At 47.0% G+C, this 19,320-nt stretch overlaps 1 protein-coding gene across 1 annotated transcript; it reads right to left on the reverse strand.

Moving 5' to 3' along the window:
* Nucleotides 1-1,459: 1,459 nt before the first annotated feature.
* Nucleotides 1,460-4,204, reverse strand: LOC124669753 (cysteine-rich receptor-like protein kinase 44). Its single transcript, XM_047206305.1, has 8 exons — nt 3,807-4,204; nt 3,308-3,711; nt 3,055-3,183; nt 2,848-2,969; nt 2,477-2,687; nt 2,130-2,367; nt 1,911-2,058; nt 1,460-1,795 (listed from the first exon to the last, which is right to left on the reverse strand). The coding sequence occupies exons 1-8, from the start codon at nt 4,202-4,204 to the stop codon at nt 1,460-1,462; spliced, it is 1,986 nt and encodes a 661-aa protein (XP_047062261.1).
* Nucleotides 4,205-19,320: the final 15,116 nt, after the last annotated feature.

The raw sequence follows: 19,320 nt of genomic DNA on the forward strand, positions 1-19,320 counted from the left end.
TATGATTTTTTGAACATTAATTGGTGTCTTTTGACCTTTTTTCTTTGAAATAGAGTTTATGCCCCTAGTCTCTGCATTATAATGTTGCACAAAACCTTGTTTATTTATAATATTAGTGAGCAAAGGCTTATAAGAAAAATGCAAAGATCAATTCAAATCCACCACGCCAGGGAAAACTATCGGAACACCTAAAAGATAGATGAAAGGGGTGATCATGTCGGGGCAGTGTGTCCTGACTACGCACATCAAGGTAAACCGCAGGCCTCACCAAACCACCCAACGGCGAGCTTTGAGCACAAACCGGTCTAGCAGACCCTCATCATGCACCATTTCACACGCTCCAGGAGTCGATGCCGCCAACTTCCGCCGACCCATCTTCACTACAAGGATCAATGCCTTGACCTTGGTAAGCCTGTTGTCGACGCTGGCACTGCGCCATACATCGCCACCGCCTTGCGTGCGTCCGTCGTCGTGCGTCTGTCGCTGAGACCACGAGCGCCATGCTCCACCTCCATACCACTCGAGTTGGCACCTATACCAAAATGATGCCCCTAATAGGGAGTACGGCGCCGCCATCATCCGATCCGGCAGACCCGGATCTATGGTTTTCCCCGAGTAGCCCAAGCGGAGCAACATGACCTGCTACGATGATGCCTTCGACAAAGGAATGACGCCATGACCGAAGTCGAGGCTCTGTTTTTGATTGGTACACTCGTGCTGCCCCCAAACACTCCGTCGGTCAATTTTGGGGTCAGATTCGTAGCTGCCTCCTGGCCGACCGCCGGCAGCATGCAAGCGCGCAATAGAAGGCAACGACCACCGTTGCCTCCAACATTCAAGCGGGCAAATGGTGTTTTATGAATGTATGACAATGACTAATCTGTATTTTTTTTCTATTTTTTGCTCTATGAATCCTTGATGTCTCGACTTGTTTCTTGACAATACGTTATTGCATAGGCTCGGTGTAGTTGTTATCATCTTGATATTAATATATACCTTTTATTGAAAAAATGTAAGAAAGATACTATATTGTACTACTTTGTTCCATATCACAAGTTTTTTGGGGTAGGCTATTCAGCTTACCATAAAGGTCTTATAAAATGGAACTGACAGAGTAATTATTTAGCACTTGAGGATGTTTGGAAATGATTTTCATTTTCATCCGTTCACTTTTATAAGATGTTTGTGAACTGGCTTCCCAAAACTTCTTATAAAAGTGAACAGAGGCTGTATATAAGTCATTCAGCACAGAAATACAATCCAATTGCATTATAGACTTTTCATAAGACCTTTTTTTGCACCAATGTTTATGTCGAAGGTAAGCTTCAGCCGAGTACTAATCCTTTGTTAAGCACTTCTAGATTACCTGAACTCAGTGCAAGCTGAGCTGTAACTGTAAACCCCAGTCAATGAAATGACTCATGCCTTCAGCTCTCTAACATCACACCCTTAAGTTGTTTTACCTAGGATACGGCTCTGTCATTGTAACCCCATTCACAGAAATGTCCTTTACCAACACGAAACTAGTGTTAGCTGAAGCTCGAGAAGAAGGATGCAGGTTCCTCCCAGAGCTGGAGCTCCCGAAGAAAAATGCTGGTTCTTCCGGTGGCTGAAGCTCCATGTTATCCCTCGTTAACATGAAAATGACTGTGGAAATCTCAGGCCTGTCAGCGGGGTCCGCTTGGACACACATCAGCCCCACGTGTACACATCGGAGCTGTTGGTCTCGAGTATCTTCGTTAAGTGTTTGGTCCATGATATGTGATATTGTTCCCTTTTTCCAGTGATTCCACACCTATCAGTTTGTTATTTTCACCCTGTTAGTGGGAACCTGAGATCTGATAATATGTTTGTGTACATAAAGATGCACTAAATAGATCAGACAATAATGAAGTAAAATCAGCACGCACTTCAGTGATGAGGTTCACAGTGTTGCTATCATCAGACCAGCACTCTCTTCTCCTAGTGACGATTTGCAGGAGCAATACACCATAGCTGAAAATATCAATCTTGGGTGACACACGTTGATGATACACGTACTCCGGAGCCATATAGCCTCTACAGAGGATGTTAAATATTTGATTAGTACTCTACGGTGCATGGAGGTTTGAATTGGCATGTGAGCTTACGGCGTTCCAGCAGCTCCAGAAGTCTTGGTATGTGTGTGACCTTCTCCTAGCAGCCTTGCCAACCCGAAGTCAGCAATTTTGGGTTCCATGTCCTCATCCAGAAGAATGTTGTTAGGTTTGAGATCCCGGTGGATAATCCTCATGCTCGAGTCCTCGTGAAGGTACAATATTCCTTTCGCAATACCAAGAATGATGTTGTACTGTTGCTCCCAAACTAGTGTGTGTCCCTCTCTAGTATCTGGTTCAACAAACTTATGTTAGGTAGTGCTGAATGACCACCAAAAGAGGAGAATGCAGTGGAGAAGTTGGTGACTGTAGAATTCAGCGTAGAGGGAAAAAATATCTACCGGATAGAAAGTTGTCCAGGCTCCCGTTCTTGATGAATTCATAAACAAGAAGTGTATCATCCCGGTTCGAATAATAACCCTGTAAACGAACAAGGTTCTTGTGCTGAAGTTCTGCCAACAGGAGAACTTCATTTTGCAGCTGATGCAAACCATGACTATCTGTCCCCACAAGTTTCTTTACTGCTATTTCCTGCCCATCTTGGAGTATTCCCTGAAACATTATTCAGACAAGCTGTGGTAGATACGGAGTCTGCCCTTTTAATTTATATACTACTAGAATTTCCTTGTATTTTTAATTGGAGAACAGCAAGGCAAAAGCCCTATTGTATGATTTTCATTTATAGGAAACATTTACATAGTGCTGTAATTACCTTGTACACAGCACCAAAACCACCTTCTCCGAGCTTATTCCTCTGCGAAAAGTTTTCGGTTGCCTCTTCCAGCGCAGTCAGATCAAATATGACACACTGCGCTCTCGAGATTTTCTTGAATGCTGGTGTCAAATGGCAAGAATGGCATGAATAAACGGTAAATTGGTTCCAGATCTTGAGCACGTAGACATTCTTGATGCCACTCACGGTTGTCGTGCTTGGTAGACTTAATCCTTCTCCTGAAGCGAATGAAGACAAAACCCGCAAGAGTACATATCAATACAAGGGAACAAACGACGCCCACAGAGATCCCTGCTACACTGGTCTTTTTCTTCTCTGCACAGCATTCATGAAGTCTAAAATTAGGACACTCTTGTGGACTCCGGATGCTGCACTTGCAAAGCTTCAGGTTAACTGTAACTGGCATTCCTCAAACAAAACAAAGAAGGGTGAGAGTGACCTGCTCGGGTGGTCTCTGGAGTAGCAGATGGCGGCTCGAGCTGCAGCATGGCCTGTCCCTGGTAGAACGGCCGCACGCTATACCTCAGGTCGCACCACTCCACACGTGACGTGACATATGGTGGTTTGGTGCCCAGCTGGAGTTTTATCTGCACAAGAAGTTCCCCGAGGCAACCGCTGCACTGCGCCGGCGTCAAGACCGGCACGCACTGCGCGAGCACGTAGATCCTGGGGTCGAAATCAACCTCACCCGTGGCGAAGTACTTCTTGGCGTTGGTGGTGGAGTTGCTCGAAGCAGCAGCCAGTGCGCGGTCAGACACGGCGGTGAGGATGGCCGTGACCGCGGCGCTGAACTGCGCAACCGCGACTGCCGGAAGGCTCCGAAGAGCCCATCCAGTTTTGATACTTGTAACCGGAATTTGGAAAGGGTTCAGCTGTGTGTAACCACTGACCGGATGAATTAAGATTTAAGAATAGAGAGTAGAATTCCCAGCCGGTACCTAAGCTCGCCGACCTGCCACGTGCTGAGGAAGTCCAAGAACTGGTGATTGGCGTAGCGGAGGACGCAGCCGTCCTCGTACATGGTGACGCCCGTGGCACTGGGGCAGCTCTGGCCGGCGGCACGGAAGGCCACCCTCACGCACGCGGCGCAGGACGATGCGTTTGCGTCCCCGCGGCACAGCGCCATCGCGTAGGCCGGGCTGGCCGAGAGGATAGCGAAGCCGGACGGCGCAGAGGAGGCGTTGCCGGGGAGCGCCGCGGCGAGGAGCTTCAGGTTCGCCTGAAAAGAGCTGCTGAAGGTGCTGCCGGAGTCGCAGGTGCTGTCTTGTAGCGGACGAGCTGGGGGCAGCACGAGCAGGACAGTGACCACGGCAAGGATGCCATAGCCCGCGAGCATCGCCGCGCCAGCCGCTCCGAGTGGGTTACTTGCTTTTTCTTCGGCACGCCAGAATCCCCAAAATGGCTACTGGTGCGAACTGACATATTGGAAAACGATTTCCATCGACCGAGCTGCACGCCTTTGTTTCCTCGCTTTCCACACCACCAAAAGGAACCGCCTCTGAAATGCGAGGACATCATCTCAAATGGTTCTTAAAATAAATTTGAAGTTTATATTATGTGTTCCGAAAAGTTATATGTACTAATCACGTTAACATAGAAATTGGAATTAAGTCCACCAGATGAATATATGATATATATGTAGCCGTTGGATTAAACATGTGATTTGTCTTTTCATACCTATACTACTCGACATCACTTGTCCGCTCAGTGGTCCTTTTATTTATTTTTCAACGGGGATCTCACATCCCCCAGTTTTATTGATAAAATCAACGAAACCTATGTCCTTACATTATGCAAAATGCATGTCCAGAAAATCTTATAAGTCCACATCGAACATATAAAAAAAATGGTAAAACCGTGCACCCGAGGAGACTAGAAACAAGTCGAAACAAGACACCACACGACGGGAAAGCACGACGTTGGTGTGCAACGATTTGCCACTGGTAGAAAAAAGGCCTTCCGTCCAGCCCCATTAGTCGCGGAAATGCAAGAACCGTGACCAATGGTGCCTTTAGTTGCGGCTCGGTTGGCGAACCGCGACCAAAGGCCTGGGCCCAGCGCGCTCGGTGGCCAGCTGGTGGACGGGAGGGGCTTTAGTCGCGGTTGGCCAGGCCAACCGCGACTGGCCAACCGCGACTAAAGCCCCTCCCCTATATATACCATCCAGCCCACAGCACTTAGCCATTTGGTGCCACTTCTCTTCACAAACTTTACAAGGGGGTGTAGGGTTTGCTTTTGGCTCCTCTTATGCACACAAGGTGTTTGATGAAATGCCCCAAGAGCATGAAACAAACATGATATGAAGTGTCGGAGCCACACTTGATCGAGCTTCCTCATTTTATTTTTTCCTCCTCGATCGCGGTTAGCAACAACTTGAACCTTTCATATATATGTGTGTAGTTCATTGTTTAATTTCTATTTAGTTTAACAAATGCATGATGGTTAATTATATATTTTGTATTATAATAATGCAGATGAATCGGCAATGGATGTACGCTAGCCGACTCTCCGGCGAATTCACTACGGGTTTGAAAGATTTCCTCGTAGTGGCTAATGCGAACAAGCAGGGGGGTTTTGTTATCTGTCCATGTGTTGACTGTAAGAATCAGAAGGGTTACTCTTCCTCAAGGGAAGTTCACCTGCACCTGATTCGGCATGGTTTCATGCCAAGCTATAATTGTTGGACCAAGCATGGAGAAAGAGGAGTTATAATGGAAGAAGATGAAGAAGGGGATGACATCGATGAGAGCTATCTTGATCATTTCGGTGATACTTTCATGGATGATGCTGAAGGTGGGGAAGGTGAAGGGGAAGGTGATCAAGAAGAGGCACGTGATGAGCCCGCTGATGATCTTGGTCGGACCATTGCTGATGCACGGAGTCGCTGCGAAACTGATAAGGAGAGGGAGAATTTGGATCGCATGTTAGAGGATCACAAAAAGTCGATGTACCCAGGATGCGATAATGGCCTGAAAAAGCTGGGCTGCACACTGGATTTGCTGAGATGGAAGGCACAGGAAGGTGTAGCTGACTCGGAATTTGAAAACTTGCTGAAAATGTTGAAGAATATGTTTCCAAAGAATAACGAGTTGCCCTCCAGTACGTACGAAGCAAAGAAGGTTGTCTACCCTCTAGGTTTAGAGGTTCTGAAGATACATGCATGCATCAACGATCGCATCCTCTACCGCGGTGAATACGAGAATTTGAATGAATGCCCGGTATGCACCTGCATTGCGTTATAAGATCAGAGGCAATGACCCTGGTGACGATGTCGAGGGCCAGAAACCCAGGAAGAAGGTTCCCGCCAAGGTGATGTGGTATGCTCCTATAATACCACGGTTGAAACGTCTGTTCAGGAACAAAGAGCATGCCAAGTTGTTGCGATGGCACAAAGAGGACCGTAAGTCGGACGGGGAGTTGAGACACCCCGCAGATGGAACGCAATGGAGAAAGATCGACAGAGAGTTTAAAAATTTTGCAGCTGACGCAAGGAACATAAGATTTGGTCTAAGTACGATGGCATGAATCATTTCGGCGAGCAGAGCTCCAGCCATAGCACCTGGCCCGTGACTCTATGCATCTACAACCTTCCTCCTTGGTTGTGCATGAAGCGGAAGTTCATTATGATGCCAGTGCTCATCCAAGGTCCGAAGCAACCCGGCAACGACATCGATGTGTACCTAAGGCCATTAGTTGATGAACTTTTACAGTTGTGGGGCAGATCTGGTATCCGTGTGTGGGATGAGCACAAAGAAGAGGAATTTGACCTACGAGCGTTGCTTTTCGTAACCATCAACGATTGGCCTGCTCTTAGTAACCTTTCGGGACAGTCAAATAAGGGATACAAAGCATGCACGCACTGCTTACATGAGACTGAAAGTGTACATTTGCCAAATTGTAAGAAGAACGTGTACCTGGGGCATCGTCGATTTCTTCCGAAAATTCATCCAGTAAGAAAACGCGGCAAGCATTACAACGGCAAGGCAGATCACCGGCCGAAGCCTGCGGAACGCACTGGTGCTGAGGTATTTGATATGGTCAAGGATTTGAAAGTCATCTTTGGAAAGGGTCCTGGCGGACAATCAATTCCGAAGGGAGCTGACGGGCACGCACCCATGTGGAAGAAGAAATCTATATTCTGGGAGCTAGAATATTGGAAAGTCCTAGATGTCCGCTCTGCAATCGACGTGATGCATGTTACGAAGAATATTTGCGTGAACCTGCAACGGCAACGAACTACGCGCATGGCAACGCCAGTGCATGCACGGCAAAGGCTTCCGTACGCATGGCAAAGGCTTTGCCTTGCAGCCATCAACGGCAACGCTATCTTTGCCGTGCACCTCGCCCACTTGCACGGCAAAGGCTTTGCCATGCGTCTAGTTCGTTGCCGTGCGTCCCTCGCGCTGCCGTGCAACCACACTTCGCCGTGCGCTGCAGGATATTGCCGTGCGTCCGGACACTGCCGTGCAGCACTGGCGTTGCCATGCGCGTGGCCTTTGCCGTGGGCCTGCTCTGTGTCGTGGTGGCCGGCTTTGCCGTGCGCCCGCCCCCCAATGCGCATGGCAAAGGAACCTCGAGGAACGCCCTTGCCCTGTGCTAGGAGCACAGGCTTGCGCCACATGGCGCCTTTGTCTTGTGCATACACACGACAAAGTGACCAAATGTCATTTGCCGCGTGCATACAGACGGCTATTATTTCTGTTTATTTATTATTCCCTGCATTTCAAAATATGAGATATACACATATATTCATTTCAACCACAAATACTTGAACCACATCACACATACATCAACCACACCACAAATACATCAAACACACCACAAAATAGGTCCACATGTTCATTTAGAGTCCACATAACAAGTGAAAGTAGCATCTCATGCCATATAAGGGCATCTCCAACCGAGCGACCCAAAAGAACGCGCTGGGTCATCCGTTTTGGGCCGTTTGGGTGGCCGAGCGGGCACCCGGACAGCGGCCCGCGTCCGCGTGTCCGTTTGGGTCGCACGCTGCGCCCAACGCGCGGACGCAGCGCAAATTCAAAAAAAACAAAAAACAAAATGAAAATCTAAATTTAAACGATATTTGATTAAGCATATGTCCTATTTTGGGCAAATTTGTACATACCCCTATTTTGGGCAAATAACTAACAAAAGAAGCCCTCTATATGGGCTTTAAATTTAAATTAAAAACCCTAAGCTAGGATTTGGTCGACGCGGTGGCCGCCGGTGCGCCGCCTAGGCCGTGTGGGTGTCGTCGGCGTCGGCGTCGACGACGTCCCCGGGCGGCGAGGCACTGTTGTGGCTCGACCGCGCCGGGGACTCCGGCCACGGAGACCACAGGGCCTCCTCCCAGGGGGAGTGGGGGTCCGGAGCCCGCCGCTGCAGCACGGAGCTGCGCCTCCCTCTCCTGCCAGGCGAGGCGCCTGGCCCGCTGGAGCCTCCCCTGCTCCGCGCGGCGCCTGGCCTCCTGCCGCTGCTACTCCTCGTGGAGGAGCCGGGCCTCCTCGCGCTGTCGCGTTTCTTACACCTCCCGGCGGGCCTGGGCGAAGAGCTCCCAGGCCTCGGCGTCCTCGACCGCCTGCCGGGCCTCCTCCATCGTGGAGGTGCGAATGGCCGCTTGGAGCTGCGACCACTGAGCTTCCTCCTCCGCCGCCGATATAAGCAGCACGGCGCGGAGGTCGGGGTCCTCGGAGGAGGACTCTGGCTTGGGCTGCAGCAGCAGCGGCGCCGGTGGCGGCAATGCCGTGCCTCCGCGGGCGGCCTCTCCGATGTAGAGGCCTCCGTGGTTCCCTCCGGCCCGCAGCACCGGCGGCGGACGCCGGCTGCTGCTGCCCTCGTCGTCATTGGCTCCGGGAGCGAACCGTCGCTTCGGGGCCATGGCGGCGGTTGCGCTCGGGGAGTGGAGTGGGGACTAGAGTGGAGGGACAGATCCCCTCCAGTCCACATTAAATAGCCTCCCCGGTCACCGACAGGTGGGCCCAAGGGAGACGAGCAGCCAAGCGCCCGGACGCCGCGTGCCATCCGTGGCCACGCAAACCTAGCCCAGATTTGGGCCGGGTTTGCGTCGTTCCGGACGCCGTGGCCATCCGCATTTGCGGTGCGTCGCCACGTTGGGTCGGGTTTTTGTCCGGTTGGACCCATCCGGACGCGCGGGCGCGGGATGGGTCGCCGCGTTGGAGATGCCCTAATGGCTAAAGTCCACATTACATGTTCACATAGTCCATACATAAGGTCCATTACATGCATCTCATGGCATCAATCTTGTCCTTCTCCATTGCTTCTCATGGCATCAACCTTGTCCTTCTCCATTGCTTTGTCCTTCTCCTACAAGGTGAAAAGGAAAATCATGGCATTGGTACATTTTCAACAAGTATTAGCATGGCATGGCTACATTTTCAATTGGTACAAGTCTAATGGCATGAAAAGAAAAGTCATGATTTTGGTACAATTTCTACAAGTCTAATGGCATGGCTACATTTTCAACAAGTAATGGCTAAAATTTGCATATTAACATAGAATTGACCATGGTGGCATGGATGGCCAAATTTTAAAGTTTAAAGTCTACAAGTGGCATGATATGGCTAAAAATTATGTTTGGGAACAAGTGTCATGGCATTCTACAACCTAGAAACGCGTTGGGCACAAGTGTGGGAGAACTCACCTGGGATCAGGTTCTGGATGATGTTCGTGTTGTTGACGGTGAGAGGTGTCACCGCGCTCTGAGTCGGCGGTGCCTGGATGAGCGGCATGTTCGCCATCATTTGCTGCTGCATGTTCGGCATCATCTGCGGTGACGGCTGCATCTGATGTCATGATAAGACAATATGACAAGAGAAAATAAGATGGGATATTAAGTTAACCACTTACCCACGGGAAGGCGAAAGGTTGACTCCCCTGTGGAGATAGAGCGGCTTGGCTCATCATCTAGTTCATCGTCTGCTGCTGCTGCATCTGCTGGTACACCCTAAGTTGTTGCTCCAGCTACGCCTACCGCTATTGGGCCTCATGTTCCTTTGCTGCCATCTCCACCTACGTTGTGTTGTCACGATGTCATTAATATTGCAGTGAAAAGCATGTAAAGAAACGTAGAGGACCGAGTTTTAACATACCCGTAACCGCCCGATAGCAAGATTCGAAGCCCGTGGCCGGGTCCCTACCTTAGGCTAGCCGTTCTGACGACCACGACAGATCTGGCGGAGAGTTGGAACCGTCATTGGATCGACGCACCCTTCACCAAGCCATAGGCTGCCATGCTTCATGCCTTCTCCCGCAAGCACCACAAACTCAACGTCAAAGTCCTCGGCCTCTGGCTGGGAGGTCTCGCCGTGATTCTGCTTGTACTTCGAGACATACGTCGTACACTGGGCCTCGCATTGCTCGTTAACCCACGTGGACCCCGTCTGAGGATGCGGCGTTTTCCTGGTCTTCATCTTTCGAATGAAGCTAAATACGTTCGGCTTCACTCATGTCTTGGTTTCCTGCAAAAGAGAACATGTAATTAAGTGAAGTGGGACACCCCTGCGGAGTTAGCAATATATAATGTGAAATCAAAGAATGAAGGAACCATTTGCTCACCTCGGCCTGCATGTGAAGAGAGAGGGGATGTTGCCTAGGATATGTGATCCACCTCGCATCTCTGCCCGCTTCTGCTTGCCCTCCTCGTGCTTCTCTGCCAACAAGCTCTCCCCGCGTAAATTTTGGGCCTTTATTCCTAGCCTAATCCACCAGCGGGGACTAAAAGGGTGGTAGTGCGCGGGACACGCTGAAAAGCCCCTCACCCCCTTTAGTCCCGCACCTTGGCTCAAACCGAGACTAAATACCCCGTTTAGTCCTGCACTGTGCCACGAGCCGGGACAAAAGGGGCGGGGGTATAAAAGCTCAGCGTCTTCCCCGGACGGTTCCACCGACCGGGGATTCAGCCATTTACGCGCGCGAGGAGCAAATCGATGTCGTCAGGCTACCCTTCCTCCACGCACCGCCGCCACCTTCGCCATCGCCCTCGCGCGTCGCCGCCGCCGGACGCCTTCGCATGCCGCACGCGCACCGCACCACCTCGCCTCTGTCGTCGCCTCCACCGCACCGCCCGCGCACGCCTCCGCCGCCCGCGCGCCACCTCGCCTCCGGCCGCTGCCACCTCAACCCGCCGCCGGCCGGTGAGGCTTTGGTTTTTTTATTTTTTATATGTTATATATTTATTAGTTGTATATGTTAGTTATATATTCGCTAGTTGTATATGTTAGTGTTAGTGAATTTTTTAGTTTCTTAGTTTTAGTGAATTTTATATATGAACTATTATTATTAGGAGAAATAGAAATAGTTGTATTTTTAGGAGAAATAGAAATAGGAATAATAGAAATGGATTTATAAATATATGTTAGTGAATTTTATATAGAATAGGAATACAGAATATATAGAATAGGAATATATGTTAGTGAATTTTATATACGTTAGTTTTATATGCAATTTTATATATGAACTATTATTATTAGGAGAAATCTAAATAGTTGTATTATTAGGAGAAACTAGCATAGTGGCCCTCACAAATGCGAGGGCGTCATCTTTTGGTGGGTTTGAAGTGTTCTATAAATAACACATCATTTTTATCAAAAGCACATTATTTTCAATTGTCTACAAAACATAGTAACTTTTGTACCAACCTAAATTTTTCCATAAATGGGAAATAATATGGTGTATCTTCTACGACACATATGCTGAACTATTCTAACGAAAAATAGGATTTCAAGATGCGATCAGAAAAATATATAATTGGATGCAGATGTTCTGTTGCTTTCACTGATCATAGTAGCTAAATTTTCTAATCGGATGAGAAGACAATTAAACCATAATTACAAATATACCGATTAACAAATGTTCTCTCTATCTAGAAACATCTAGAACTCAAAATCTAGGACAATTCAGAAAGCTCAAACTAACCACCTACTAATAAATAATAACAAATTTGACTACCTAACCTTTTGCGTAGCTTGCAAAATGTAAAGTTCTACGAAAAACACATGCATTTGTGTATTAATTCAACTTGGTCATTATGTGCATCCAACAACAGCTAATCATACTAATACCTTATTTTGCTCTCAGAATATGTAATGGCATCCGTTCTCCAATTTCACCACTTTAGATGTGAACTATACTTATATACTGTTGTACACAATCCAAGTATTTGTATTATTGGTAAATCAACGTTCAAATCTTAGTAATACTACCATAGATTACTTGTTATTTTTTCATTAGTAGTTGCAAAATCACAGCGACGGAATACTCCCTCTGTCTCATAAAAAATATCTTAGATTTGCCTAAATTTAAATTTATCTTGATACTACGTATTGTCTAAATATATTTAAATTTAGGCAACGTTAAAACATCTTTTATGAGATGGAGGGGTATATAAATTTATTAGTCTCATGTGTGGTGCACCGTGGCAGAGAAGAAAAGGAAAAATCCGATCACAGACCACCAACGTTTTGCTCAAGTCTTCCTACTAGGCATGTGAACATCGTATCTCGCCATCAGCTTCTAGCTGTGTAGGCTTTCTTTAAAACAGCCACAGCTAGAGTCCTACGTATTTACGTTTTTACATAGTAACGTGATAGTAACGTGATTGAAACGGTTAACATGAAATCTATAGATCTGATTTATTCTAGCTTATATACACGGCAGCTAATTGTACAATCCAAGAAAGTATGTACGTGTCTAGAGAGTCCACATCTGGCGCGTTATCTCTTTACCATTAACAGTGCCAAATATGTTACGGCTGACACGTTAAACATGTTACGTAATTTTTTAATGCATAAGTAAATCCTAACCGTAAAATTTAGATCTAACTGTCATGGTAATTTAGATGACGTGGATTAACGTGGTGTCTCTATTATACATCCTTATTTTGCTTTTAGTATATAATAGATAGAAATAGGAATAATAGAAATGTATTAGAAATAGGAACTATTATTCTTTGCTAGAAATATTTAGAGATGGATTATAAATAAATAAATATATATATATATATATATATATAAATGTGCATACTACGTACAAAGTAGTATATATACTACTAAAATATTCTTATATACTTCATACTACATGTATATATTCTTTGGTATGATAGATACTATCTAGATTGTGTGAAACACACGTGGGAGTAACTACACCCGGGTGTAGTATGAATATGTCCTATATAGGATATATATATATATATATATATATATATATATATATATATATATATATATATAGAAAATGATATAGCGTGCATTTTGAAATAACGTTGTGTGCATTTTACAGAAACTATGGATCCAACTAGCAGGGACCTAGCACAGGAAGAAATTCTCGAGGATATAATCCATGACGCCCCCGATGTTGAATGAGCTGAATATTCGTCGTCTTATCTGAACCCCTCCGGGGATAGAATGGAGGTCAACCAACGTGAGGATGAAGCCGACGGCTCCGATAATGGAGAAGGCCAATAGTTCCGATGATGAAGAAGCCGGTGGACATTTAACGAAGTCCGGCGGGGTATATATATGAAGTTCGGCGATCACTAGTAATATGTCAAAATATTGGAGGAAGTTGTATATATTGAGTTGTATACATATTAGTTGACGAATGTTTCTTCTATTAGGCCTCCACATCGAGCAAAGTTACGAAACGAGGCCCGACCAAAACATTGGATGCACGAACGCATTACACATTTTAGGTCATATCCTCTACGACGAACCCATGTTACCCAAGAAGGCTACCATCATATTTACGAAACAATGCGGAGTTTTGGTTAGGGATCACGCCCCGATCGGCGTTCGAGAGTGGAATAAGCGTAAAGGGGCGGACGATAGTGAGTGTGTCACCGAAAGATACAAAGTGGGTCTTCGGAATGACCTCATAGCACATTACAACCTACCAGAATGCGAGGATCCAGCGGACGCTGCAAAATTGAGAGCGACAGTCTAGCAGTTGACTCTTAAGAATATGGCCGAACTATTCGGGTGTGGAAGAAAACATTATGGAAAAACTATCTGAAGAAAAATAAAGTGCCAGTATTCAAAGGCCACCTAGGAAAGCAGGCGAATCACTGGAAGGCATTTAAGGAGTACAAGGAGTCAGAACATGCCAAGAACTTGTCAGAAAAGAACAAGAAAAATGCCGAGAAGAAGATATATCACCACAAATTGGGGCCAGGGAGCTACGATGCTGCCATGCCAAAGTGGGAAAACAAGAGCAAGACATGATTGATAAAGGGATCGAACCAGAATGGATGCGCGATGATTGGAAATTGAGAGCAAGAAATTGGTTCCTTGCGCACGGTGGTTCATACGACGAACAAACATGGGACCTTCTTTGCAATGATTGTCTTAGGATACCCAGGGAAAATTGAAAAAGAATAGTGAAATAAATTAAAGAGTGGAAGAGAAAGTTATGTCCCGATAGAGAGAAAGACTTGCTGACACTGGTCCTCGGGAATAACGAACACAGAGGACGAACACGAGGCTTTGGCCCTTGTTACCCGTGGTGGCTTGGGTTTGCCAAAGACCAAGATACTTACAAAAGGCGAGCGAGAGCAAAGAAGCGACAGCAAGACGAGGAAAATGACAAGTTCAACTAGTTACTTGCCAGAGTTAAGGAGCCAAAATAGCAGATTGACGAACTTAGAGGATTAGTGTGCCCGAAAGATCCCACACTCGATATTACCGCTGGCCCACCTCATCAGAAAAGCAACGTGGCTGACTCGGAGGCCACTGCTGACGATGCACGACGGATGATAGAGGGCGGTCACGACTACCCCGTTGATGGAATCAAGGAGTTAATATCTTTTGAGCTCCATCAGAGACTTAAGAAGAACATATCCATGAAGGTGGTGGTCGGACAAGCTTTACCTTGTCCATCTGACGCACATTGGCATGGCCGTGGGATGAAATCGTAACAGGGTTTCATGATATGGACCTTGACATCACTGGGCCTGAAGATGAGACCTTGACATCCCTGGACCTGAAGATGAGATGACACTCAGAGAAGTATTGGGTGGAGTCATTCTATGGCACAAGAACTACATTAGGCTTCCAGGCTCGGCGCCAAGGACAACACCGCCTCCAAGACTTCGCAGGTCACCTACACCTCCATCACCTCCAAGAAGCCCACCCGATGACTACGGCCACCACAACGCGAGTCCATCTCGATCTTCGCCGCTGGACTTGGGTCGGCCATCTCCGCCGCCGGCCGCTAAGGAACCCAATCGAAAGCGTGCCAACAAGAACACTCCATTGATGAGTTCTAACCGACGGAGCCCGCCGAAGCGAAAACTGTCGCCCCTCCCAAAGGTACTGAAGGGTTCGTTGCATGGAAAACAAAAAATTTCTACCGTGAACATGAACAAAAACCAAGATCCAATCTAGGAAGAAGAAAGATCTAATCTACCAAGATCAAAGCAATGAGAAGATTGCGAGACTAACCCTCGAAGATTCCAAAGCCTACGAGATTAGATCTCGTTGTTGGTGTAGACGATCGTTCCGTGCTGCAATCCGGCAGCACTTCTGTACTCGATCGTGCGTACGGTGTCGATGAAGCCCGTCCTCTCCCCGTTCCAGCGGGCAGCGGAGGTGTGGTAGATCTCCTCGGAATCCCAGCAGCATGACAGTGTGGTGGTGGTGGTGGAGGAGGAAAAACTGCAGGGCTTCGCCTAAGCCGGAGCAGTGTATGGAGGAGGAGAGGGGCGGCCAGAGGTGGTGGCTAGGGTTGGGGTGCACCCCTGCCCCCTCCCTCTTTATATAGGGGGGAGGGTCGGTTGGGGTGGCCCCCCTGCGCCCCAAACCCATCTAGGGCTGGCGGCACAAAGGGGATGGGGGAATCTTGCCCCCCAAGTTGATCCCCCCTTAGGGTTTTGGGGAAACCCTAAGGGGTGGCCGGCCTGGGCCTTTGAGGCTTGGTGCGCCTGGCCCATTAGGGCCGGGCAGCACCCCCTCGGCCCATGTGGGGCCCCTAGGTCGTGGTCCCCATGGTGGACCCTTCTGGAACCTTCTAGAACCTTCCGGTCTTTCACCGGAAAAATTCCGAATTTTTCCGAAACCTAGAAATCAACTTCCCTTATATGAATCTTATTCTCCGGACCATTCCGAACCTCCTCGTGATGTCCTGGATCCCATCCAAAACTCCGAACAAACTTCATCTCCATACCATATTCCAAATCTACTTATGCGACATCGAACCTTAAGCGCGTCACCCTACGGTTCGTGAACTATGCAGACATGGTCGAGACTCCTCTCTGAGCAATAACCAATAGCGGGATCTGGAGATCCATAATGGCTCGCACATATTCAATGATAACTTAGTGATCGATTGAACCATTTACATACGATATCGATTCCCTTTGTCACGCGATACTTTACTTGTCCGAGGTTCGATCATCGGTATCTCCATACCTAGTTCAACCTCGTTACCGACAAGTACTCTTTACTCGTACCGTGGTATGTAATCTCTTGTGACCCAGTCACATGCTTGCAAGCTAATTAGACGACATTCCACCGAGAGGGCTCAGAGTATATCTATCCGTCATCAGGATGGACAAATCCCACTCTTGATCCATATGCCTCAACTCACACTTTCCAAATACTTAGTCCCATCTTTATAACCACCTATTTACGCAATGGCGTTTGATGTAATCAAAGCATCATTCCAGTGTAAGTGATTTACATGATCTCATGGTCGAAGGACTTAGGTAACTATGTATCGAAAGCTTATAGAAAATTGAACTTAATGACTTGATCTCATGCTACGCCTATTTGGGTGTGTGTACATTATATCATTCATCCAATGACATAACCTTGTTATTAATAACATCAAATGTTCATGATCACGAAACCATGATCATCTATTAATCAACAAGCTAGTTACACAAGAGGCTTGCTAGGGACTCCTTGTTGTTTACATAACACACATGTATCAATGTTTCGGTTAATACAGTTATATCATGGTATGCAAACATTTATCATAAACACAAAGATATTATAATAACCACTTTATTATTGCCTCTTGGGCATATCTCCAACAGTCTCCCACTTGCACTAGAGTCAATAATCTAGATTACATTGTAAGGTACCTAACACCCATGGCATTCTGGTGTTGGTCATGCTTTTCCCTAGGGAGAGCTTTAGTCAACGGATCTGCCACATTCAGATCTGTGTGTACTTTGCAAATCTCTACTTCACCATCTTCGATGTACTCGCGAATCGAATGAAAACGTAGCTTGATATGCTTCAGCTTCTTGTGTGACCTTGGTTCTTTTGCATTGGCGATGGCACCCGTGTTGTCACAATAAATGACTAACGGGTCCAATGCACTAGGAACCACACCAAGCTCAACAATGAACCTCTTCATCCATACCGCTTCTGATGAAGCCTCCGAAGCCGCTATGTATTCAGATTCAGTTGAAGACTTCGCCACCGTGCATTGCTTGGAACACATCCAGCTTACTGCAGCACCATTCAATATAAACACGTACCCAGATTGAGACTTAGAGTCATCAGGATCAGTGTTCCAACTTTCATCGGTGTAACTGGTTACAGCGAGCTCTTGGTCACCTCCATAACAAAGAAACATATCCTTAGTCCTTTTCAAGTACTTCAGGATATTCTTGACCGCTGTCCAGTGTTCCATTCCTGGATCACTCTGATATCTGCTGGTCAAACTAACAGCATGTGCGATATCCATTCTAGTACACAGAATGGCATACATGATAGAGCCTACTGCCGAGGCATAGGGGATCTTGTTCATCCTCTCTCTTTCTCCTGCCGTAGCTAGACCTTGAGTCTTACTCAAGACCTTACCTGGCAACATAAGCAAGAACCCTTTCTTGCTTTCATCCATTCTAAACTTCTTTAGAATCTTGTCTAGGTATGTACTCTGTGAAAGCCCTATTAGGCGTCTTGATCTATCTCTAAAAATCTTGATGCCTAAAATGTACGCCGCTTCACCAAGGTCTTTCATTGAAAAACACTTACTCAAATAACCTTTAACACTTCTTAGTAGTTCTATATCATTCCCAATCAATAATATGTCATCTACATATAATATCAGGAAACGCTACAGAGCTCCCACTCACTTTTTTGTAAATACAGGACTCACCATGAGTCTGTATAAACCCGAAGTCTTTGATCACCCTATCAAAGTGTCGGTTCCAACTCCGGGATGCTTGCTTTAGTCCATAAATGGAACGCTAAAGTTTGCATACCTTGTCAGCATTTTTAGGATCGACAAAACCTTTGGGTTGTACCATATACAACTCTTCCTCAATATCACCATTAAGGAATGATACGTCTCCAACGTATCTATAATTTCTGATGTTCCACGCTAGTTTTATGACAATACCTACATGTTTTGTTCACACTTTATGATGTTCTGATGCATTTTCCGGAACTAACCTATTAACAAGATGCCGAAGTGCCAGTTCCTGTTTTCTGCTGTTTTTGGTTCCAGAAATCCTACAAAGGAAATATTCTCGGAATTGGACGAAATCAACGCCCAAGATCTTATTTTTCCCGGAAGCTTCCAGAGAGCTAGAGAGGCGCCAGAGGGGAGCCAGGGGGCCCCACACCACCTGGCGGCGCGGCCAGGGGGCGCCCCCCTATGGTCTGGTTGCACCAGGGCTCCACCGACATCGCCCCTTCGCCTATATAAAGCCCATGACGTGAAAACCCTAAAAAGATAAGCCACGATACGAGAAAAGTTCCAGAGCCGCCGCCATCGCGAAGCCAAGATTCGGGGGACAGAAGTCTCTGTTCCGGCACGCCGCCGGGACGGGGAAGTGCCCCCGGAAGGCATCTCCATCGACACCACCGCCATCTCCATCAACGCTGCTGCTCCCATGATGAGGAGGGAGTAGTTCTCCCTCGAGGCTAAGGGCTGTACCGGTAGCTATGTGGTTAATCTCTCTCTCATGTACCCCAATACAATGATCTCATGAATTGATTTGCATGATTGAGATCCATATGATGAGCTTTGTATCGCTATTAGTCTATGTGTGATGGCGTGTAACTCACACGTTCGTTGGGAACCCCAAGAGGAAGGTATGATGCGCACAGTAGCAAGTTTTCCCTCAGAAAGAAACCAAGGTTTAATCGAACCAGGAGGAGCCAAGAAGCACGTTGAAGGTTGATGGTCGCGAAATGTGATGCGGCGCAACACCAGGGATTCCGGCGCCAACTAGGAACCTGCACAACACAACCCAAGTACTTTGTCCCAACGAAACAGTGAGGTTGTCAATCTCACCGGCTTGTCTGTAACAAAGGATTAAACGTATCGAGTGGAAGATGTTTGCAAAGAAAACAAGTAAACACAATTGCGATAGATTGTATGCTATGTAAAGAATAGGACCGGGGTCCACGAGTTCACTAGAGGTGTCTCTCCCATAAGATAAAGCATGTTGGGTGAACAAATTACGATCGGGCAATTGAC

Source organism: Lolium rigidum, chromosome 7 (assembly GCF_022539505.1).
Source record: "Lolium rigidum isolate FL_2022 chromosome 7, APGP_CSIRO_Lrig_0.1, whole genome shotgun sequence".
In the NCBI taxonomy this organism is placed as follows: Eukaryota; Viridiplantae; Streptophyta; class Magnoliopsida; order Poales; family Poaceae; genus Lolium; species Lolium rigidum.